This window comes from Lissotriton vulgaris, chromosome 8 (genome assembly GCF_964263255.1).
Source record: "Lissotriton vulgaris chromosome 8, aLisVul1.2, whole genome shotgun sequence".
Taxonomy (NCBI): Eukaryota; Metazoa; Chordata; class Amphibia; order Caudata; family Salamandridae; genus Lissotriton; species Lissotriton vulgaris.
In genome coordinates this window covers 1,415,702,273-1,415,728,243 of record NC_141696.1, presented here as the reverse complement: position 1 = coordinate 1,415,728,243, position 25,971 = coordinate 1,415,702,273, and the positions used below count along the sequence as shown (strand labels likewise).

Genomic DNA, 25,971 nt, shown 5'->3' with positions numbered 1-25,971 from the left:
TAGCACCTGAGGTCAACCAAATTACAGAGTAGGCTCATAGAAATTTTGCCCAATGCATTTCGAGCCTGACAGGTCTTCGTCAGGGGTCACTGAAACAGATGAGAAACAGCTCAACTTAATGTTCAGTACAAACTCACCAATGTAAAATGAATTACTTTATCACCCACTTTCTAAAAGTGTCATTTTCAGAATTGCAATTTAAAATCTGACTTCACCAAAAGGTAGGATTTTGTGATTCAAGAGACACCAAACATGAACCGGTACCCTACTCCCATTTGGAAATTGCTTTTATAAAATGTAGTAAGATAACTCCAATGTTATTTTATGGTAAAGGTAGGCCTTACTGTAGTGAAAAACTAATGTAACAGTTTACACCACCAGGACCTGTAAAACTTAAAAGTACATGTACTATTTTTTAAACCAGTGCACCCTGCCCTCTGGGCTGTGCAGAGCCTACCCTAGGGGTGATATATGTATTAAATAGGAAGGCTTGGGCCTGGCAAACAGTTTTCCTTGCCAGGTTGAAATGGCAGTTAAAAACTGCAGGCACAGGCTCTACAATGGCAGGGCTGAGATAGGTTTAAAGGGATGCTTACATGGGTGGCACAATCAGTGCTGCAGACCCACTAGTAGCTTTTCATTTACATCACAGACCACAGGCACGTGTAGTGCCATTTTACTGGGGACTTAGAAGAAAATTAAATATGCTAATTTGGTATGAGCCAATGTTACCATGTTTTAAGCAGAGAGCACAAGAACGTTAATACTGGTTAGCAGTGGTGAAATGGATCGAGTCCTAAGGCCAGAAAAAACAAAAAAGTTTGCAAAAAAAGGAGGTGTGACGGCCAAACGTTAGGGGAAAACTACACCAAGGATGCCAGACCCAGTTTTCTACCAGCCCAACAGACTGTTGTGATTGACTTCCTCTGTTAGGGTAAGCATTCCATTCTACAAGTGAGAACATGCTGTGCACTGCTTTTTTGGAGCCTAGAAGCCAAACACTAGAACATACTCTCTCCTTTCCTGTGATAAAAACCTGAAAATTTCAGATACAGGAAGTTGCTTAAACACTATGTTTCTAATTACTGTATATCAAAACAGTTTCTTCTGGTTATATAGATAAGCACCAGGACAGCTTAACTGGTAGAAGATCACGGTCTATTATTTGCAATAACATAACACACTAGAACAGAAAAGAACAGAAAAACAAATACCATACCATATCAGACCAGACCATAACAAGCTACTTCCTACTTTAACATATTCAGGTTTTACAAAGCTATATTGAAATTCTGTGACATCGCACATTACGCAGACTGCTGTCTCTTTGTCTCTCCCCTTTGCTGAAACATCACAGAGAATTAGGCCACGGGAACTTTTACATAGTTACCAATACAATCCCTGGTGTGACACCACACACACACACACTCCTGCACGTGCACACACACACACACACACACACACACTGACACAAATTGTGTGGTTGGTTTGCGACTACAACTCTCAAACATGACAATCTTCATTTGGACCATACACTGCAAATTTGGCATCCACCCAGCTCTGACAACAGGCAGTGTCTAAAGTCTTCTGAATGGAGAGCTTTTTCATTACTGGCCACTCAAGTGCAGAACTCTCTGACACCATTCCAAAACAGCAACCTAATCAACTTCCCTTCACATGTGGCCTTTAGACCTGGTGTTAATAGAATGCAAATGAGAGATAAAGGAGTTTTTCAACAGATGTCACCTTGAGGTATTTTAATTAGAACAAGTAGCACTCCGTAGGTATTGTTAAAATACAGCAACATAATCTAATCTCCCCCGCACCCATGTGATAATGCCAGGTTTTTGGATGTTGCAGACATAAAGTGATTCATCTCTAGGCCTTAAGAGTCAGATGAATCAGAATGTATTATAAAGTAATATCATCTGATACATCATTTAGTCCAATCACATGTATATTTCCTATTATTAACTCCACTGGAATTATATTTTTTAGAGCATACTGTGAGACAATATTCTGGTACTACACTCCAGTGCCTCCCCCGGCAAAACCAAGAGGGTTATGTAAACAAACCGAGGACTATTAAGTCAATTAATTATGAAGTGTGAATCAACTGATCATTATTGTGTGAGCAGTTTTAGTTATGGGATGTCACTGAATAGTTTTGCATTTTTGGTGTCATAAAATTCACAGACTGTGAGTTTAAACCTACGTTTAGTATGTACACTGATTTTTATGACAAACGGTGCCATTTTTACTTTGACTTGCTAGTGCCTGCACCATTCATGGCAAATTAGTGAATTGACATAAAGAGTGTTGCAAATGGGTGCAGCCTATTTAGTATGCCCGGATTGTTTGCTTTTTGATCACCCGGTTTTAGACTTTTTACTGTGGGCAAGTCTCACTACTTGTGTCTCACCCACAGTAATCACAAGGTAAATGGACTGCGTGTGTTTACCACCAGTTTCCGCCTTTTAAGATAAGGATGCTGCATGCACATTTGTGCGAGCTGCATGTGTGAGACTTCCATTGTGCGCAGCCCGGTAACTGCCCAGAGGTAGCCCCAGCTCAGAGGGGACTCCGCAAAGTTAGATGTTGACCTGGGGTAGGCCTTATTATATTAGTGGACCACCAGCTCCGGAACCCCGATCCAAGCATTGAAGAAGGAAGCACCGTTGCTCCCTCCACCTTGGAGAGAAAGGGGCCGGGACTCCTCTCCCTGGGCCCCTGACACGAAAAGAGGAAGGGAGAGCACTGTCACACCCCAATGGCAATGGCCTCACTCCAACACCTGTTTCCCATGACTGGTAGGAGTGGGGCCGCACCACAGCAGTGTAAACCCTGCCCATCGACATGAAGCTGGCAGGGAGATGAAGACTGCCAACTCCCTTACCGGAGAGGACAGTGTCTGTCACAAGGGAGCCAGCCGGGCTATGCAGGAGTGGGGCTCCCTCAGTGGCTCCAACAAAATGGAGGACAGTATTGTCCGGGTGGGACCGGGCACCCGCTTTGTAAAAGAAAAAGAAAAGAAAAAAGGTCCACATTGGTCAAATATTCATTGCTCCTTGCTAGGAGCGCCCTGTAATGCCCTGCGGGGCTTATTTTACATACAAAATTGTGCTAGTGGTAGCCCCAGGAGGACAGGGGCACCAAAAAGTTACTTTTGGAGCTCTGTGGGGGCTGCAGTATTGCAGCAACCCGATTAATTATTTAAAAAGTGACCTTAATTTTCTGGCCTCATGAGAAGCATGACCCCCAAGATTTTCACGTTTTTTGTTCTTCCGTCAGGAGTGCTGTGATCTTTAGTGGTTGCTTAAAGTGTGAAGATGTAAAAGAAACACAGATACACATTATGTTGCTAATAAATGCATTCCTGAAAACTTATGAATACAATTGTTTTTTCTACAAAGTGCATTGCTTTTTTGACTGCATTTAAACATGGTAGATTATTACAGTGGAATAATGTATTATTGGTCTATTTATGCGGTGAACCTTTGACAAAGCTATCAGGCTTATCTTACATGTTTTTGATGGCCCCCTGACAGAGCCAATAGTACTGTTTAATTTGAAGTGATACCCATATATTGTGATACGTTATGGTGTTGGTGGTGGGGTACTGCGATTTCGTAAGTCGTGACCCTTTAGTTGTCAAATATGATATCGGAGTGTCGACAAAGTATTTTTATCTGCCTGATGTATATGTTTATTAATGAATACTTAGTATTTAGTAGTGTGTAATAAATGTACTTTTCCTTTTTCAAAGATATAGCACTGACAGGACAGCCATTTGTTGAGTGTTATTATTACATGTCAACCAATGGTGATTACTAGCCCACACCAACTCCCCTGCGTAGGCCATGGACTGCTTTGCTTTGCTAGCCTGAGAGAGTCAAGCGTTACAATGGGGTGCTTGGTTCCCAGTAATGGTAAACCTTTGGACCTCCTGCTTGTGCAGGCCTCACATCCTCACAACTAATAACCCAATTTATGACAATGAGGTTAAACTGTTGGTATGTAGTGAGGCTTTGCATTTGATGAGCGAGTGAGGTATACAACTTTCATGCTGGAGTGTTGGAGCTTAGCATTCTCTATGCTAAATCAATATATTTTGAGTTCACTTGTGTCAACTGGGCAGGTAGGACTAGACAAGTTTGTACAGAGTGCACTTTGAAGCAGGGTTTTTGTTTTGTAAGTGACCCATATAAATGCCTGATAGCCATCAGTGGCCCCCTGTTTTCAATGTAGGGCTCTCTACGGTGCACCCTGTGTTCAGCACAGCACTGGAAATTTGTAAAGTTTGCTTGTTCCACCTGCTGGCCAAATATCAAAACTCATTTCTTGCATTTGAAGTCAGGATAAAAAAATAGGTCACCTTGTTGCAAGTTTCTTCAGTCTATGTTGTACACCATGTTTGTTTGTTCTTGGCTTTCATTTAACAAGTGCGCTCTGGGAGCTTGGGTCTTCCTTTACATCCGTTGAAACAATGCATCTAATAACAAAGATTTATCAAGTAAAGTTCAGGACTGGATGCAAATCAGTTAGTGTGCAATGTCGCAAACCTAAGTGTGTCTAATTGCGCCTTATGTGTCAAAATGTTAATGATGCCAAGAATGGCATGGGCACTTGATTGTAATTTACTGCCATTCAGTCCAAAGAGGATAAGGATTGGATGAGCAGCAAAACTGAACTATTTAGTCATCCAGGAGAAGTGATTCTGCCAAGAAGAAGCTAAGACCTGACAAGGCATTGAACATCTCTACCTGAATTCTGAAAAGAAGCCTGCATGAATTTGTCGAGCTTACATTCTTCATCCATTCATCCTACTGTGCAGAGAGCATAAATGATGTGGCTGCTTCTCTGTGACCGTGTTCTTTGAGATTATATGCGTGTTGTTTAGTGGGGGGTTGTATGACATGACAATGCGATGAAAAACCATGCATGCAATTACCACTCAGTATTAATAAGGTATATTATATATATATATATATATATATATATATATATATATATATATATATATATATATATATATATATATATATATATATATATATATATATATATATATATATATATATATATATATATATATATTAGATGCGTTTCGATCTCTATCGAGATCTTGGTCACATGACCTGGTGTCAGTTCCACGTATATTTAAAGACATAGTGATGTGCACGTCGCAGCGTGCAGTGAAACAAAATAAAGAAAATACTTTGGTGAGTTACATTTTTTAAAATAAAATAAACATTGTTGATGTCACAATTAATTTTTGACAAGAAATTGAGATGTACAGCATTGTATACTTTATAGTAAATAATTCATGATTTAGACAGCAGCCTAATAGTATGTGTTCTGCTCCTGAACACTATCGGGTATAGTACCCTAGGTTAGGAAGGTCCTTAATTACTTATATCAGGTGTAGTAACCTTAGTCGTAGAAACATCAGTAAGTATCTGAACAAACCTCCTAGCAATGGCCGTCGGGTCCTTGTATTAAAATGGTTAGGGTGTGGCGACTGGTGTATGACATAGCTAATTGTGAGGCAGACTCTCTACGTTGGGGTTAACTTATATGTCATGCATGCTTTCTTTGGACTACTCCCCCGACTAGGTGACCCTACAACTTGGAGTCCTGTCGATATAATAACATAAATTCAATTAACATAAATTGTGTGGAGTTATGCCAGATAGACGTGCGGTGTATTAAACAATGATAACTCTAATGTGACCAAAGGTTCTGTAGAGATGACCGTTCATAGGAACATGTTTGATCTCTTGTGCCCTTAGCAGTATCTCAGTGGCTATCCTCCTTTTATGTTGTTCAATCAATCTGTTAAAAATAAAGACAGAGACTGTTGGTGTTATTGACATGATTCCCCTATACTTATAACATCATTTCCTATTAATACTTTGCCTGGACATTATAACTTCAGGAACAGACATTGGTATTGACAGTTATGTGATATTTGTATACTGTATTTCACCACAACATTTGTTATCAACAGAACATATAACAGTGAAAAGTATTAACTCAACAAAATAAAACTAACAGAAAAGTGGAATTAAAAATTAGAGACTCAATGGTCTAGCTGAATGGGAACTGTTGGGTGGGTTGACGAGCAGCATCAATATATCATAGATGCACGTATAATTCCTCATTGTTGTTCATACCTATGGGTAACACACTGCCAGCCAAAAGTATCAGTCTGGACTCAAGTCTGTGCAGTGTTAAAACTCGGTTTTCTTCTCTGGGGTGTTTGGGGATTGTTGCTAGACCGAAGTATTTGCCTTTGGTCCAGTCATGTGCCTCATTGAAATGTCTGGATGTGCTGTAACTGAAGTTGCAGTTGGTTACCGCTCTCCAGTGCTCCAATATTCTTTTTTTGGCCGGGAATGTTGTCGAACCGACATACCATTTCCCACACTGATAGGTGGTGGCATAGACCACGAAGTCTGACCCATATGTAATGGGTTTAGATATTTTCCATTTTCTTTTTGATCTCCGTAATGTTACTTCCCTCACATTCTCACTGTGTATTTATATATATAAATATATGAGAGATACTTATTTCCAGACCAGATTCCAGGTTAAAGCAGCACGTAGCACACCTCGATCAGGTGAAAAGGCTTTTTTATTTTGTTTTTTACAGTCTCCAAGATAGTTCATCGTGCAAAAAACAAAAGTGAACTAATTTCAGCCGGATCCCTCTACTGGGCCATAAAGATGTGTATTTAGAGTTTCAATTTAAAGGGGCATCCCTAATATCACCACTCACTTAAAAACATCACTAGATTTTTGCTTCCTTGTGTCTCTCCCAGTGGTCACCATTATGACCCCAATGTCGTATCAAGCATGTCGCGGGGAATCTGATTGTGGTAGAAGTGCACAATAACCTTGTACAATTTTCAAGCATAATTAGTACATTTTGGCTAATGATCCTATTGTACAAGTGTTTAAAAACCAACAATCGTACTAATGCTATTCTAATCACAAGGCTTTGATAGTATCATTGAAAACACCCACACTCTAGGTTGTAGGCCTCTCCAAGGCCGGTTGCATCACATTAATATACACTCTTATAATCTCCACTATCATTACTCAACGACATTGGTCGTGAAGTACCTTTATGTAACCCTTTCAATTTACTGCCATAGCAGAGTAGAAGAGAAAGTTTATCATTAATTGAACCTTACAGGTGAAAAAATGCTGTATAAATCCTTTAACATTTATTGTGACATTGCATTTCACAAACTGTCGTTTTTAATGTTCTTATCTTTGTTGTTGCAGTATAAGTGCTTCTGAATTGTACGTAAACATTAGGCTATGAGCAAAAGACTAAAGTACATATAGTGCTACATGTGAACATTGGGAGTATCAGATTGCAATCAATTGACTGATCTAACTTTTAGTTCATCCTATAAACGGCTGACCATAAATGTGCTGAAAAGTGCACTGTAAGTGCTTCTAAATTTTATGTAAACATTAGGTTATAAGGAACACATTGATCCAAGCTGGGAAAAATACTAAAGTGCATATAATACTACATGTGAACATTAAGAGCAATCGATAGGCTGATTTAATTTAAAGGTCATCCTGTAAACATTAGACTATAAAATGTGCAAAAAAAGTGTAACATAAAGTTCTATAAAAAACACTCTTCAATCGAATACCTTGCAAAAGGGGATGAAAAGAAGATTTAACTAAGAATATTCATTCAGAGTGTCCAAACCTAACAAGTGCAATATTATTTATGCTGCTAAAGTGCAAGTGTGCATGCTCCAGGGACCTGACCAGACCATGAGGATTTATAATATCCAAAGTGCCTGGTGCATCCAAGATTTCCTATGCTGCATACATTATCTATCTAGGGTAACCAATTGTTAATAAATGCATTCATTGCCCTCATATAGATTGAAGATACATGATTGCAAAGACAAAGCCTGAGAAGTACGAGAAAACGTTAGAGGCTTATGTTTTTCCCCTAAAAAACATAACCAGTGTTTTTCAATGTTTCTCAGCAAAATGAAGTTTTCTATGATTTTATTTAGAATTATACATTGCTGTTAATCCATGGTCAAAAGAGAGCCAAGTAAACTTTCTGGGGCATGCAAGTCACAGTTTCACAGGTGAACATGGAGCTCAGCATCTCTATTCAAGCCCCATTGGATTTCAGTGCCAATTGTAATAATGCATCTTGACTCAGATATTCTTAACCCCTTCCATGCTGATGACGAACCCCAGCCGTCACGCTCCACGGTGCTCGTGTGCTGATGACGGCTGGGGTTCGTCACGGCCCCGCCCTGTTCGTTTGTTTACCGCACAGCGGCGGAAACGGCCCATCATGGAAGGGGTTAAAGTTAATTCTTGGTCGCCTCCTCTTTTTCTTAGTCTTTATATGCTGAATGCCATAATAACATAAGGCACTTTTGTATCCTTCATGTTCCTTTCATATGTGTTTAGCCATCACATACGTAGAAACCGTGTTTGTTATTGCTCTCAGAAGAATGCAGAGTTTTAACTTGTTGACCGTACTCCCTATATACTTCTTGCCATAGCCGCATTCCAAACATATACTATGTGTGTTGTATCAAATGTATCAGTTTTTTTTATTATTTTGATGCATGTGTATGTGTGTGTGTGTGTGTGTGTATATATATATATATATATATATATATATATATATATGTATATATATATATATATATATACATATACATATACATATATATATATATATATATATATATATATATATATATATATATATATATATATATATATATATATATATATATATATATATATATATAGTTGTGGTTGATAGCTTTATTTCGATATGCAGATATCTTAAAAGCATTACATACAATTATAAAACTGCAGATCAACAATTTTAAAAGACATTCAAGATTAAAACAATAAAAAGGTACCAACATGGATACAATAAGTTAGTTAAAAAGTGAATTAAATTGATATAGACAGTCTTTTGGAGCGAATCAACCATGTCCATTTTAAAAATTTTGAGACAGCACAAACTATAGGGGGGGAGGTATCGGTTTGTAAAATACGTAATGCCACCATGTGTTCGCGAGTCCCTAATAGTCTAAATACGGGTTTAAGCCAGCATCTCCTTGGGCGGGAATAATCGGGGCACTCAAAAAGAATGTGCGACACCGTCTCGGGCCGAGTAGAACAGAGGGGACAGATAGGCGACAACTGCACATGCGTGTTCCATCTGGAAAGAATATCCCCTGTCGGAAGTGTGCCCACTCTAAACTTAAAGTACAGAGCCCTATCGATTGGCATGGTGATCAAATCCAGATAGGGTTCATAGGCCACCACGTCCTTAGTTCTTAGGAAGACTGCGGTGGAGTGGCAGTGACGGGGTTGCTGATCAATTTAGAGGAGACCCATTCCCTATAAAGTTTTTTCAAAATGGCTTTGGGTGGTGCAGATTTGGAGGCCGAATGACCCCTCAGACCCAATTCCCACAGAAGGTTTTTGACGTACCTTAGCCATTGGATCTTGTGCCAGCCCCCCATTTCCATCACCTCAGACAGCCCATCAGCGTATGGTTTCAGTTCAGGGACCCTCCATAAGCGGTCCCATAAGAGCAGTGGCCGGAGGCTGGCCTGGTCTTTAATCGATTTGCAGCCCACATCCAACAACACCGGAACTGTAGGGGTGCTCAGGGGGAGAGCCAAAAGGTCTTTCAAAAATTTGCTTTCTGACTTGGATAGAGCCTCCAGATTGCTGAGGCCCCAAAGCTCCGCCCGTATAACGCTGCTGTCACACCTTTAGCTCTATAGAAGTCAATTACGGGTGCCACGAACTGTTTAGAAGAGGCGCGATACTCCCTTAGTAGCGCACCCCCACCCTTTTGTGTCTAAGGGTCATCTTGTTGATATGGGGTGTCCAGCTCATAGAATCGCTCACCCGTATTCCCAGATAGTCAAATTCCGAGGCTTTCTCAAGAGGTACAGAATTCAGGGCTGGAGCACGTCCTAGTCTACGTGGTGGGTGCATAATCAAGTATTTTGTCTTTTCTACATTGATCACCAAGCCCCTTACTGAGCAAAAGTCCTGGAATCAGTTCAAAAGCTTCTGGAGACCCTGGGGAGTCTTGGCAATGAGAAGGGTGTTATCTGCAAACAACAGGGTAGGGATCCGTACACCCCCCAGCGAAGGTGCGTCTGCTGGTTCTTGAAGCAGATGCTCTACCACACCATTTACGTACAAGGAGAATAGTGTGGGAGCTAGTACACATCCCTGTCGGACGCCCCTACAGACCGGAATCCTTTCAGTCTTTTTCCCATTCTGGCCCCAGCGCACCTGGGCGTAGTTATCAGTGTGGAGTTTGATCAGGAGCGACAGAATGTAAGGGGGCAGCCCAAGACCTTGCAAAACCCTCCAAAGTTCCTCCCTAGGAACCAGGTCAAAGGCAGTCTTCAAGTCAATGAAAGCCAAGTAAAGACTGCCTTTGCCCAGTTCCACCACCTTCCATATATACACACATTTTATCTTTTTGGGTGAGAGCCCCCAAACCTCCCTTTTTTAATTACCCTTACAACCTAATATCCCTAGCCACCCCTAAACCCTAAAAATACCCTTACCACCCAAAACCTTTACCCACCCCTAAACCCTACAAACACCCTTACCACCCAATACATTTGTGCACCCCTAAACTCTAAAAATACCATTACCGCCCTATTCCCCTACCAATTCCTAAACCCTAAAATACATTTACCTATACCACTACCCATCCCTAACCCCTATTTATTTATTATATGTACACACACACACACACACACACACCCACACACACACACACACACACATCACCCATACTTACCTTCAAAGCGTGGTAAAGGCATAAGCATGGTAAACATGTGGTAAAAAATGTGTGGTAAAGGCAGCATGGTAATTTCTGTGTTGTCAAGGCTGTTTCCCTTAGTCTGTGTATGTGTGTGTCTCTGTGTGTTTATTAACCACACTATGGGAACCTGTTTGTCTGCTGGTCTATGTTTGGATGTCTCTCAGTGCCTTGGTTTGTTGCATGTCTTTCGGTGGGTGTGCTGCTCTGTGTGGATGGATTTTATTTATCTGTGTGACAGTGCTATACAAAGGTTATACCTACTGAACCTGGCAATGCTCGTGTATTATGTGATCAAATACAATCAAATATCAACTGTGCATCTAAAATACATCACTATACCCTGAACTGCTCTCTGCAGCTATAACTATCTTTCAAATTAATATCAATTGGATATTCGGGACAATTCAAACCACAACACAGTGGGAAAGGTGCCTCTTCGTGGGTTGATGTGATGAACATATGGTGGTGACGTCTCATTACAATTTCCAGGGCTTTAATATATTGGGCACGTTATTCTGTGTTTCCACGTCCCCGTCAGAAACCTCTTGTTCACTGTTACATCGGCCATATGGCTCCGAAGTGCCGCGTGAGCCATGCCGCGTGTTGCTGCAGTTGTCGTGTGCTTCTGAGATGCTACTAAACTGTTCTGATGCGTAAGTGTAGCTGGCAGATGGCGCTGGAATAGACAAAGTCTGATTTGGATTGCATAACTGTAGAAATGACTAACTTGAAGAATTTCGAGTTTTATAGAATTGAAGTTCGACCCAGTCAGTTGAATAAAAGAAGAAATGTGGCCGAATGGTGAATATGTGGTCTTGAACCTTCGAGACCTGAGTTGAAAGCTAGACGTTGCCACTTTACCTAAAAGTCTTTAGTTCCGGGAAAAAAACACTTTATCCATCTGTGCATCCCTCTGCAAAAAAATGAGTGACGTGTGAACGACACCTACGCAGTGTGCTTTGTAGCGCTGTCTCAATTACACGCCCCTGGCCCCCGCTCACCTTCATAATATTATGCTTTCTGAAATGTGGCCTTATTCAGAGACTTTGTTCTATGTATTGTACTTTGCTTTGGAGAGCCCACTGCTACAATAACAAGCATTGGCAAAACCAATACGGCTCGCCTATGAAAGAGCTATTGGCTTTGGCAATGTGTTTTAGCAATGCTGTACACCGGAGTGGCTGCTGTTCAGCATGGCTAACCATTAGAGGAATAAAGGGGAGTGGCCTGGAGTTGAGTGTTAAGGAGTGTTGTGGAGTGCAGAGTCGGACTAGAACCGAGGGATGTAGAGTGCAGAGGCAAAGAGTAGAATATAGTGGCATAGAGTGCAGTGACAGAGTACAATGGCATACAGTGCAGTGGCATGGTGTATAGTGCAAAAAACACAGTTGATGGACAGAATGCAGAACAATGTCTTACATTCACCCCAGTACAAAGATCTGGGCCTAAATCCATCGTTTTTTTGCACTCCACACCACCCTAGGTCAGACAATGGCTATATGCAAATCATCCTTGACCTCATGGGAACAGTCCAGCCCAAACTACCAAGCCATGTCTTTCCTAGACCGGAATCAAGCGTCCAAGGACCGGTTTCTGGCTATCAGCCTTCTTCAGCCTGGATAGCTTGACTCCAGTGATGTGGAGAGCCTGGGACTCACGTCTGAGCATACCCAGCTCACTCGGGGTGAAAATTGCAAAAAACACAGTTGATGGACAGAATGCAGAACAATGTCTTACATTCACCCCAGTACAAAGATCTGGGCCTAAATCCATCGTTTTTTTGCACTCCACACCACCCTAGGTCAGACAATGGCTATATGCAAATCAGCCTTGACCCTGTGCCTCATGGGAACAGTCCAGCCTGAACTACCAAGCCATGTCTTTCCTAGGCATAGTGTATAGTGGCATGGAGTGCAGTGGTGCAGAGTAGATTAGCATAGAGTGCATTGGTTTTGAGTAAAGTGGTGTAGAGTGCAGTCGCGCCGAGTGCAGTGGTGTAGAGTAGACTTTTACAGAGTACAGTGCAGTGGTGCAGAGTACATTAAAGCACTGTAGAGGGTGTTGGCATAGAGCACACTGGCATGCAGTGGAGTGTTATAGAGTAGAGTGCATTGGCGTAGAGTGCAGCGACATAGAGTTCAGTGTTGCAAAGTAGGTTGGCATAGAGTGAAGTGATGCGGAGCGGTGTAGAGTGCAGTGGCGAAGAGTTTAGTGTTGCATAGTAGAGTAGTGTGGGGTAGAGCGTATTATCATAGAGTAGAGTGGCGTGGTGTAGAGTAGAGAGGTGTAGAGTGGAGTGGTGCAGAGAAACATGCAGTGAAGCAGTTTGGGGTGCAGGATGCAGTGTGGAATTGAGTGTTATAGTGTGGAGTGGTGCACAGTAGAATGTAGTGGCGTGGAGTGGTGCAGAGTAGAATGGAGTGAGGTAACGTGGAGTATGCTTGGTATGGAAGGATTCTGCCATTACAGACAGAGCATCTTCAATTGAAATAACCATTACATTTGCACTCACATACAGTTTTACTGATAAAAGTATACAGCGCACAAACGATAATGTGTGGAAATGTCATCACTCAATGTATTGATTTTATCGTCAGCACAGATAATTTACAGACATTTAAATTTTGTTGTGTGCTAGGCAAAAAAAAAATCGTACTTCATTCCTCAAGATGACCCCAAGTAGCCAGCATGATTGTCACATAAATCCTCTCACTTTGAAGTCAGAGATAGAAAAATAAACACCAAGCTCCCTGGAAGACACAGCCTGATATTTGACCTCTGCCCCTTTGAATGAACAGCAAACGTGACAAGATAAGAACAGGACTAAAGGCCTGTTTACAGAAAGTGAGTTTGTAGAAGTATACAGTAAACAAGGTTTGGGCAACAGAAGGAACGAAATGGAGCTGGAAAGCCTAAAGCAAGTAAAGCCAGCAAATAGAAAGCTATAAAATGTGAGTTACAAACCACAAAGCCAATGGTAAGCAACAGGTAGAATTAATTCCTAGATCTACTTTCTGAATGTCCCCAAGATGTCTTTATTAATCCAAATAGCTGCGCTGTCTGGTAGGCTGCGACCAAAATATGGTGTCAGTAAAGTGCTCCTCGGGTCCTTGGTCTGAGCTATTTCCAATGCCCAAGTGCAAGTAGAAGTAGAATAACGGAATCAGCTTAGACATTGGGATTGATACCCTTTTTGACACTGAGGAGATCCCAATGTCACTGTATGGAACAAAGCATTTATGTATTGAGTACAATTATGTTTTGGTGCAGAAAATAGAACAGTTGCCACAATTCAATACCTAGAGGATATAACATGCCTTGTCCCCATATGGACATGGGAGCATACCATGAAGGCCGAATGGAGTTTCACCCCAACATCTATTGTGCCACACTACACGTTCTTACAGAACTATGCATCAGCAATTACACACCTGAAAGTCTAATACAACAGGATTATCTAAAATGAGGATAAGTAATTGCTGCAGTATTCTGAGCTTTGTACGCCAGCAAGGGGAATAACCTTGAGAATCAGGATTTGTGCACTAATGCCGACAGGTGTTACCTGGAAAATGTGCATGGGGAGGGGACCTTAGGGTGTGGTGTTCCCACTCAACCTGCACTTCTGATTAAGGTGAATACTCCTACTGCCACAAAAATAAAAAATACAGCTGAACTTGATATGAGGGTGTATTGAGTGTTTAAAAGAGGACTAATGAGTCTTATGGACAATTGGTCTGGGATCTAAGATGTATGAGGAAAGAACATTATGAAATAGTGCCTAAAGCCTGCTGGGGCCTCCATATGTGACAGTGGTCTTAACCATATAGGAAACCTTTGTCAAGAGTCCTTTGAAGACATCAATGAATGGGTGGTTCAAGATACATTCAATGTCCCTTAAATGTATAGTTGGCTCAGTACTCTGAAACTTAGTTGGTATTCAATAACGAGCAGAAAAGAAAATAGCTTAGGGCCATATGTGTCAAGCCAAATTGACTTCGCAAACGCCAAAATTCGCAGAATTTCGGCATTTGCGAATGCAATTTGGACAAATGGTATGTATGAAGGAAATGTGCTTTAAAAATAAGGAATCACAAAATGTTCGATTCCTTATTTTGCGATTGCATTTAAGGAATCGCAAATTTTGCGATTCCTTAAATGCAATGTAAGAAGCCAAAAAAATTCGCAAATTGGCCTTAAGGAATCGAAAATTACCACCAACTAGAAGTTGCGAATTCCTTTCAAAATGCATATATTTTCATTTTTCAAAGTGACATGTGACGTACATACATGCCCTTAGGGCATGTATGTGCGCCACATGTGCACCCATGCAGATTTCAGGGGTGCAACAGGGTGTCGTTTGGACACCCCTGCACCCTTGAAAATATTCTCAATTTGCGATTAGCAAATTGCGAATCGCAAATTTCCCCTTCATTCCTATGGGCCTCTTGGCCCATAGAAAGGAATGGGAAATCATTCCTTAATTGCGATTAGCAATTTGCTAATCGCAATTAAGGAATTTTAAGGAATCGCTAAAAAGAAGCGAATTTCTACATACATACCATTTTGCGATTTCTAAATAGCGATTCCTTAAAAATCGCTATTTAGAAATCGCAAAACGGAATGTTGATACATATGGCCCTTAATGTTGAATGTAATATTCTAGCAACACTGAAGTGCCAGGCAACGGAAGAGGACAAGCAACGGAAATAGTGTAAAATACGCCAAAGCATACACATTCTTCCACATAGTTGTGTCTGCATGATTTGTTACTCAATACTTTTTTCTCTCTGCAAGTGTGATAGCCTCAAGCCTATAAACTGCCAAGAACCTCAGTAGCTGTCTTAAAATGTCTTGCTAATCTAGAGTCAATAGATACCGCATGTCCATGTCACCATTGACAAATTATAAGCATGCACTCTTCACCTCCAAGTCAGTAGGGACACTTTAAGAGCTGATTGACGTTGGCAGGTCTAGAAGCAGAGATAACCCTGATGGGATGTGAACTTTAACTTTAGGAGTCGACAGATGTATTTTCCAAAAAAGCCTCTTTAGTTCACAGAGAGAAGGTTTGTGCTCAAAGCCATTTCTATGATATGAGTAAGTACCATTAACCTCATCCTAATGTCACGTTAGCCAACATGAACCATTACTACATTAGACACTTAAAAATCTCTACTAACCATATACATCCAAACACAGTCGACACAATCAATGAAAATCCCAGTATTGTGCAAAAAGTGCCGCAAAAGAAAAAGATCACTATAGTCAGCTGAGAATTGTAAAGGTGTTATCCAAATGGAGACAACATAACATAAAATAGACCATACATCAAGAGAAGTAAAAGCCTAACCTCTTATGCATTGCTGTTTGACTTATCTTTTTGCAGAAGCTATGATTAATTGCCCATATGCCACACATTGCAGTTAGAGCACATTGATGGAGCAGAAGAAATCCAAGGGACTGTTTTAGATGAATATAAATGACCAAATCCTTCCTTAATTGACTTTGCTTCCTGCCTTTTACTTCTTTAGCCTTGGACTCTATCAATGTGTTTTATTAATGTTCTGTTATTTTATCTGCTATATGGCCTCAAGTTGTCAGCAGGTAGGGGTTTTCAGAAGGTGAGCTCTGACTCTTGTGAACTTCCACAGGATCTTTTGAAATTTGAATTTGCATTTTGCTGGCTGGTAATATTTTCCAAAATATGGTATAATATTACTTGGCTTAAAATCTACTCCCAAGAGCAGGGAGTGAACATCCGAGGGCAGGAATACCCTAGCAAGTGTGAAGTACCTACACAATAGTGAGCATGTGTGTGTATGCAACTATTTCATCAGCCCATTCACCATTTTCAAAATGGTCAGAGATTTGCCACTCTCTTTGGCAGCGGTAAATCAGTTTCCAGGTTAGTAATAGGAAGTGAACACCTCAAAACTGGTGGCTCGTTTAAATTTAATAATTTCTTTTACATGTATGAGATATTTTAGCCTGCAAATTTTACAATATCTAAAATTAGGTGTGGGGCAATGCCTTCCTGTTGGGATAGACAAGAATTCTCAAATTTTGCCCAGGGAATTCCTCTCAAAGCTGATGTCAAGCTCAGATACCACTAAACATCTATAACAAATAATATACAGTTGTAAGTGGCAGGTGTTATTAACCCCTTCCATGCTCATGACGAGCTCAGCTCGTCATGAGGCACAGTTGAGCTGTGCTGATGACGAGCTGAGCTCGTCATGACACCAGCAAAATGGCAATTTCCAGCACAGGGGAAAAATAACCACAGCAGCGATGTGGTTAAAGTTGTGACCTGGCTCCCCACATAATTAGTCTAAATGTTAGGTTATGGGAAAGACAAATGGGCACCAAGGCACACAAATATAGATACAGAACACGTTTTGTCCTCCAGTAATAACTGTCAGTAATGTATGGATATGTGACATAATTTGTAATGTATTTTTTTTAATCCTAAAACATAACATTGATTAATAGTCTATGATGTTCAGTGTCTGGTGTTTCCATTGTAGTACATGGAAGAAAAACAATCCCTGGAGGGCAGTGACTATGTACATGATTTGACATGACCGCTTGACAAACACATCACAGAGTACTTGACATGGACCTGACATGTTTCCAAATGGGAAGGGATAACCAGTTCATGTTTGGTGTCTCTGGATTCACAATTTAAAATATTTACGTATGGTGAAGCCAAATTTTAAATTACAATTCTGGAAATCCCACTTTTAGAAAATTGGCATTTTCTTGCCTTAAGCAGTATATATATATTTACACCCGCGTAATGTGGTATAAATCCCGATTATTACACACACACACACACACACACACACACACACACACTGGGCACGCACACACACACTGGCGCACACACGCGCAAACACACACTGGCACCGTCCAGGTCTACCCGCCGTACCTGCTTGAATTAAGGGCCTCATTTCTCAGCGCCGACTTTCCTGTACCTTTCATGCAATCTGAAACAAACAAGCGCCCAGCTTAAAATGAAACCCGAAAGATGAAAGCGCCCGTGCCTTTGAAAAGGGAGCAGAGGTGGCCACATCTCACCAGCTCCCTGGCAGACGGCTATTTCAGGAAACAAAGGCAGACTTCCGCCTCTTTCTCTGAAGAGGCTGTGCGCACAGAAGCCCTATTTAGCATGTTAAGCAGGGGAGTCAAACGAATTAGATTTGCAGCAGAAAGTGTGCGTGATTACATTAAATGTGCCTGGAGAACAGAAGCCTCCCAGAGATCAGCAGGCCAATAAATAAATGTGCGTCGCTCCACATGCCGCTGCATTTCTAAACACTTTTTTGAAGCGCTCTGACGCGCGCCACTTACGCAGTCGCAGATGACAGCCTGTCACTCCGTCAAACCGCCTCCGCCTGGAAAATGGCGGCAATTGTTGATTACACTTCCCCACGTGCTTCTGTCATCTGCCACTCTACATGTCTCATGTTTTACATGGACTGGTTACTTGACGTATCTGAAGTGATACTTAACAGTACAGTTACAGGGTAGCCTCAGTATCCCAGTTTTAAGTGAAAAGAACAAAAACATTTTTTTACATCATCAACAATCATAAATAGATGCTGTTTGGGTTGTAAAACCTTTCTGGCATAATTGACTAAATGGCTTAATTAATTTACATTTTAGGTATGTGAACTCCATTCATCATTTTTGAAAGAGAGCAGCTATATATGTCACTATTGGTATCAACTGAGTCCATGTCCTTGTCCAGGTGCTCATTGTAGGGCTCCACTGAGTATTATGAACTTTATGTGGTGCATAAACCGCAGAGAGTAAGAAGCGGCTGTGCCTTCCCAGCCATGCTGCCGCCATCCTGAGATGGAGAGCAATTGCACCAACTCAGAATGGGGTGCTTTGCCCAATGCATAAATATCCTGTGACCAAATATGGTCAATCAATCAATCAAGCATTTGTAGAGTGCCACAAATCACCCGTTAGGGTCTCAAGGCGCTGGAGAAGTATAAGTTGCTTGGAGGAGTTAATATTCAAACAGCCAGGCCGTGAATTCTTTCCTAAATTGCTGGAGCGACTGTGCTGCCCTGAGGAGCAGGGGGAGGTTGTTCCTGGCCTTGGCTGGCAGGTGCGAGAAGCAGCGTCCTCCATTGTTGGTTCACGAGATCCATGGTGTGTCTGCGAGGGAGTAGGATGAAGAGCGAAGGTGTCGGGTCGGTTGGTGGACGGTAGGCGTCTATTGATGTATGCTGCTCTGCTCATTCTTCATCTTCTCTCCTATGATCTGGCCAATCATACCAGTTTGATTTGCAAAGACAAAAGAGCATGCACACAATGCCTGGAATCATGAGGTGGGGTTCTATAAAGGCCTGTCCTCAAGATTTCAGGTATTAGTCAGTATGGCTGTATAAATGGACTTCTGGTCACCCAAGCATCTCTTCTTGCTTGCAGCTCATTAATTCAGTAGCCATTAATTGTGTAGTAACTAGGGGTAAACTGCAGGGCCAATGGTCCACTCTACATGGGCACGTTACTGGCCCCTCTCCTCTATTACGCACTGATCGTGGATCCTATCCTTGGCTAATGACCCTAAACAATGTTCCGTTGTCCTGTGTTAGGGCCGCACCATAGAAATACCCACTTAAGTACATACAAACATGGTGGCTGCCCAGACTTTGCCTGGACCTTGCTTTGTGCTGCTACATCTGCAGAACTTGATTTAACCCGCGGTATTCCTGAGTTAGCACACGGGTCTGCAGACACTGTTTTTAGTGGAAGGACGCACAGCCCTGGTCTGCAATGTATACACCTGCACACAGGGCTGTGAGTACACCATGAGATGGGTCAGGACTTGACCAATTTGTACTCATTGTCAAGGGATGCAGAATGCAAAGTTGGACAGTTCTGATTTGTCAATATGTTAATACATTCATGAATTTAGCATTATGATGCATAACCTCTAGTTTAAAAAAATTTCCAATCAATGTGAGACATTGGGAATTTGACTGCCTATACCTTATTTTTTGTTTTATTTTTGAAAGGGAATGACAGGGTGTAGTTAATATGATTATGCATGTTAATGCCCTAGTGGATCGCTATAGTGTATACAATTCAAACTGTTATTTAACGTCATAAAGGTTTCAATATTCCTCAAACAGATTAATGAATCTTGAGAGTGAAAATACAAGACTATACCCATGAAGGAATATAAACTTTGCTGAAGCATTGGAGAATGAGCTGAGCCACACACACGAAAACTAAACTGTCTTCGTTAACCCTTTGCGTGAGCATGCTGGACCCACGCCGTCATGAGTCACGGGCGGCGTGTGCTCATGACGGCGTGGTTCCGTCATGCGGCTGCCGCTCCTCCCACGCAGCATTAATTTCCCGCCTGTGCGGGCAAATTAATGAGCGGGCGGGGCCGTGACGGAACCACGCTGTCATGAGCACACGCGGCCAGAGGCTCATGACGGCGTGGGTCCGTCATGAGCACGGAAGCACCACACCCACCCCCCACACCCCAGCGCCATGGCTAAATTTGTGCCGCAGCAAAGGGGTTAATATCTGTCACTCATCACTAATACATGATGCATATATCAGTGATGAGTGTGCGAAATTGCAGGACTTTGGTTCTACAAGCTTCATGAATTTGCGTGAAAATCTTCATAAATCTTGCAATATTTGTGAGGTTTTCTGTTTTTTAAAATGATTGTGGCCGAGCATTTGCTTTTATGGATGAAAAGAATCAAGATAAAAAGCAAATCCCAATGCATTTTTTACTGGTTTTGGTGGAAAAAAGCTGCAAATTCAATTTTTTGTCAGGATAATTTTCCGACAAGAAAGATTTTGTGGCAAAAACCCAGCCATAAATATACACCAAAATGAAATAAATTCCAGTTTTATGCAGTGAAAAATTATACATTTCACCTAATTCACCCGATGCCACACGTCCGGTTAAACTGAAAGGAAAAAGTTGTTCTTTGTTGGTGTAGAGATTCTATAGGGGATTCATTAAAATTGACTGAACTCATAGAATTATTGTCTTGCAAATTTATAGTTTGTGTCTAAAAAGTCGAAGGGCCTTACGGAGGACACCCTGGCATCAGACCTGGTTTGTCCCTACCCATAGCTACCCAAACTGCAGTCATCTGTAATTCTGGGAGTCGGGCGAAAGGGAGATTACTGCTGACTACAAGCTGTACACTGACAGTACTCTAAAAAATGAGAGTACTATTACCCCAGATCCCACCTGTAATCCCCTCATTTGTACCTGAAGTTTTAACCAGATATTTCATCATCCCGATGGGATTTATATCCGACACATAATGGGGCTCTAAGTGTTTACATTTTAGTTTTGATTATTTATTTATTTATTCTTAAATCATGTGCAGTTATTGTTTCTGGAAACAGTTCCTAATGTAAAAAAAAAACAAATTACATGTACCAGTATAGGACTTAATGTTACTTGGGTTCCTAAACCTCTGGTGCATGTGAAGCAAAGTGGCAGATTTAAATGCTGAATATAGCTAAAAATATATATGATTGCTCCTGTGCAAGGCTATCTACAAGAGCTGATAAACTGACACTCTGCATTGCATTTGAACTTAACTTAACAAATATATGTCATTATGTAATTAAACACAATGATTTTATCTTTTGTTGCAGGATCTAGATTTCTCATCACATCCACTGGAGCCTTGTATATTTTAGATGTACAGAATGAAGATGGGTTGAATAACTATCGATGTAACACACAGCACAGATACACTGGAGAAACGCGACAGAGCAACAGCGCTCGACTTTTTGTATCAGGTTAGTGCCTCTGTTTTTTGACTCAATTTTCAATGCACCAGATGTAGGTCTCTATGCATTATGAACTCAATTGCTATGTAGGGAAAGTAGCCTCCTTTAACCAAAGACCAGTGCAAGCAATCTTCTACCCAACCAGTAAGTAAGGGACCCAACATCGCTTAAAACTATGCGATCAATATTTTCTGGACCATAGCCATACAGATCATAACTCACTGACTTTAACTCTCCTGGTTCCTTTTTTCAGTCCTGAATACAGTTCAGATCCCAATATAACATGGTGTACTCTGCATTAGGAAGTGAGGCTAGAGGTTCTCTAGTATCATCCCTTTTCAGGCACACATGTTGTACTCTGCATTAGAACATTGGAATGTTGAGTGCTCCAATAGAGTGCTCCGGACTTCTAATGGCTGGTGGAAGCCCGGAGCATCAACATTCCAATGTTTAACAAAGGCCTCACAGAGCCCGAGGGGATTTCACCACCTCTGGCTATGTGAGGCCTTTGTTTTACAAATTAGAACATTCTGCCTGCTAGGGGGGAATGTTCTAATAGCCTTCGAGCCCTAAGTAGCAAACTTTACCGGCCATTAAATGCCCGCTCCCTTGTTGAAGGCCCTCACCTTCGGCTCAGGCCTTTAGCGCTGGAGCAGTCCTTTAATGGCTGGTAGACCTTGCTACAACATGCTCTAGGACTTTAGTGCAGGCACTTCATAGCCTAAGCTACTACCACCTCACTTCTGCCTGGTTTATGACCCATTAATGACGAAGATGCCGGTAGCTAATGGAGCAGAGATATTGAATGAACACCATCTCAAATAAAACCAGGTAATTTCGAAATGGATAGCAACTAATATTTCCCCTTTGCTATCTTGCACTACATTTGGAACTTCTCTGGGGGAAGAAAGTTTAAACTGTTAGGGCTCGTTGACGAATTGTTTGTTGTGACATACACTTAAAATCCTCCTGGTTTGCCATTGAATCCCAGGATTAATCAGGTGTACCCCAAGCCTGATTTATGCCTGAGGTTAGGCATAAGCCAGAAGTACTACGAGAGCAAGATACACATATTCACAGCAAAACCAGTGTCAACAGACTCTTAGGGCCCGATGTAGGTAGGCATTTACCGGTCGGTAACGGCCGGATTCGGCCGTTACCGACTGGTAAATGCCTTTTCCAATGTAGGGAGCCTATTTTTCACCGATTTGGTAAATTTACCGAATCGGTAAATTTACCGATTCGGAATAATACCGAATCGGTATATTTACCGATTTGGTAAATCAAGATGTAGCTGGCACTTCAAAGAGTGCCACAGGCCCTTTCGGAGTCGGTATTTTGCACCCAATCCTATTGGGTGCTAAAATCCCGAATTCAGGTGTACATGCAAATCTGTGCATGTACACCTGTGCCATGTGACACACAGACATGCCCTTAGGGCATGTGTGTGTGCCACATGGCACACAAGCCTGGTATTGGGGTGCTACAGGGTGTCAAAGTGACACCCCGTTCCCCCTTGCAGGAATCGGTATTTACTGATTCGGTAAATACCGATTCAGTATTTCCCCTTGATTCCTATGGGCTTCAAGGCCCATAGGAATCAATGGGAAATACCGATTCGGTATTTACCGAATCGGTAAATACCGAATCTTACAGATTCGGTAATTGAGAAATGAAAATTACCTACATCTACCTCCTTCCAATTTACCTACTCTTAAATAACGAATCGGTATGATTCGGTATGTAAGAGTAGGTAAATCGGAATTACCTACATCGGGCCCTTAGTGCTTTACAGACCACAGAAAAAATGTGTACTTAAAACCATTGGACATGAATAGCCCATCACAATATTTATATTTATGTTAGATAAAACAGGAATTGCTTCCTTATTATTTCGAAAACTTGTAAAAAGTCTGTGACCTGCAGAATAGATTCAATGTAGTTCTGTACAAAAAAAATAACATGTTGCTGTAGCACACTCTATGATTTTGCCTGTCCTAGGGTTTGCAACCTAAAATGGTTTTGTACATCAGGCCCCATGTCTTTAATGAGAGTAAAAAGAATACACATCATACTGCTTGGTGAGGTGGTTGCTTCAATTTATAACCAACTAGTAGATGATATAACACCTCACTCAAAAAACTCAAATATGAAATCTGTATTCATTTTGCTGTGTTAATTGCACAATGACATTGCAACATTACAATTTCATAAAATGCTAACCCAGGATGATGTGTGTCTACAATAGGTGCGTTGTAACTAATAGTTATAGTACAAGAAGAAGATAGTAACACATATGACATGCTTGCCTTGTAGAGTCTACAAACTCAGGCCCTGCAATCCTTGATGGGTTTGAACATCGCAAAGCCATGGCAGGACAGCGGGTGGAGCTACCCTGCAAAGCATCCGGGCACCCAATACCAAAGTACCGCTGGCTAAAGAACGGGGTTACCCTGGAGCCAGACAGCAGGTTCCAGCAGACGGTCACCGGTCTGCTGATTGAGAACACGCGGCCGTCCGACTCTGGCAACTACGTCTGTGAGGTGTGGAACAGCTATGGGAACGCAGAAGTCATTGGGACGCTATATGTGAAACGTAAGTAGAAAATGTCCATCAATTGGTTGCATACATCAGGAATCGCAAATTGTCCTCACTCGCTTATGATAGCGAGTGTTCTGGTTTTTGAGGGCAAGAGCTTTTTGGGGTCTCCAAGTCCTGCATGGTAGATGTTGCACTTAGTTGGTTTAGAAAAGGATTTCAGACGACTCGATCAAAATTATGATAGACATGACTATGATGCACCGCCAAAGAGGTCCATAATTTATGCACTTGTGTGAGGCATTGTGTGCTTCCAATTGCTCAAGTACCTTTTCATTATTTCTTCTGATACCTTTTGCAGACTTTTATCCAGGAGTCTCTTATAACTGTTGTGTCCTGCTGGACACAGTCTAGTGTTTTAGCAGCCATCCCATGAGGGCTGGTCCTTACACCCACCCCACTCCCATCCAACACAGGCGTCACCAGTCAGGTGACCCTGCCGATAGAAGAGCCTGAGTGCACGCACTCGTGGCCAGTTCCAGTTACCACCAACATTGTGTCAGTGTCCTTATTTCCAAAATATGTGGGCCTAGGGCCCACGACTTTACAATGACCAACAAGGATGGTTATCACCTCCTTACTAGCTGGAAGGTAAGAAGAGGCAGTGAGAAAGTCTACTTACCCTCTCATCTACAAAGTCTCTCCTTGTCCACTGCACAGTGTCTGCCAATCAGCACTCCACCTGGCCAGGATGTGAGAGTGTTTCATGACAGAGATGTGTTCTGCTAACTCAGGTAGAGCCAGAAATCTATGATTGTCATTGAGCTACTTCCAATCCACCCCCGTCCCCACTGCCATCGACCCCCTGCCAAAGTTGTAAAGAAATAAGAAAACATAAAACTGTTTAAACCTGATGTAGATCAATAAGAGGTAGAGCAGTCTAAGGAAGGCGTGGAAGTGTCTGTAGAAATGGATATGGTACTGATAGAATAGAACTGAGTGTGCTGAGCAAATATACTAACTTATAAGTTGCATAAATGTAAAGAGCTTTTACATTGTTGTGATAGTACCAGATTCCACCCCCATTATTGTGTACAACTAGGAATTTGTGCAAGAATTCCAGAGAAGTGCTATGTGAGATATGACCAGATATAGATTTATGTGTCTTCTGGATTAAAAAAGTCCCTGGAGCCATCATGAGCCTGTGCTAATTTTACAAATACGTACATAATATCCATTTAAAGCAGTAGCGTCCAACATAGGTCAATTGGGTCAATTGGGTTCTCGGGCCTCAGGATACCCTTCTAACACCTTCCGTGCGGGGCACATTCCCCCGCTGTGCTGGGGGGATGAGGGCGCGCACAGCGCCCCCGTGCTCATGACGAGCTCACAATGGTCGTGTGCTCATGACGAGCTGAGCTCGTCATGACTACACCCGTTTCCTTAGAACGCTCGCACAGCAGGGGAATTAGCCCAGCGTGCGAGCGTTCTAACGGTCATGTCGAGTTCAGCTCGTCATGAGCACAAGAGCACAGTGGCTCATGACGAGCTGACCTCGTCATGAGCGTCGAAGGAGCTATAATACATTTCAATGGAAAACATTTCATAGTCAGTAGTACAGATCTTGCCATCTTGAAACTCCAGTGTTGTACTATGAATATCCCTGTGTTTAAATATTGGCAGGAAAAGTTATAGAATATCTTTGCAGCATGTGGCCATTTTAGAGCTATAGTTAAGACAGTTGTGTTAGGGCCCCA

General features: G+C 41.7%; 1 protein-coding gene across 1 annotated transcript in view; it reads left to right on the top strand.

Moving 5' to 3' along the window:
* DSCAM (DS cell adhesion molecule) overlaps positions 1-25,971 on the top strand; it is a 985,823-nt gene that overhangs the window by 458,923 nt on the left and 500,929 nt on the right. The window contains exons 4-5 of the mRNA XM_086935432.1: positions 21,539-21,685; positions 23,993-24,271. Coding sequence (XP_086791558.1) covers positions 21,539-21,685; positions 23,993-24,271 — 426 coding nt within the window. The remainder of the gene's footprint in view (positions 1-21,538; positions 21,686-23,992; positions 24,272-25,971) is intronic.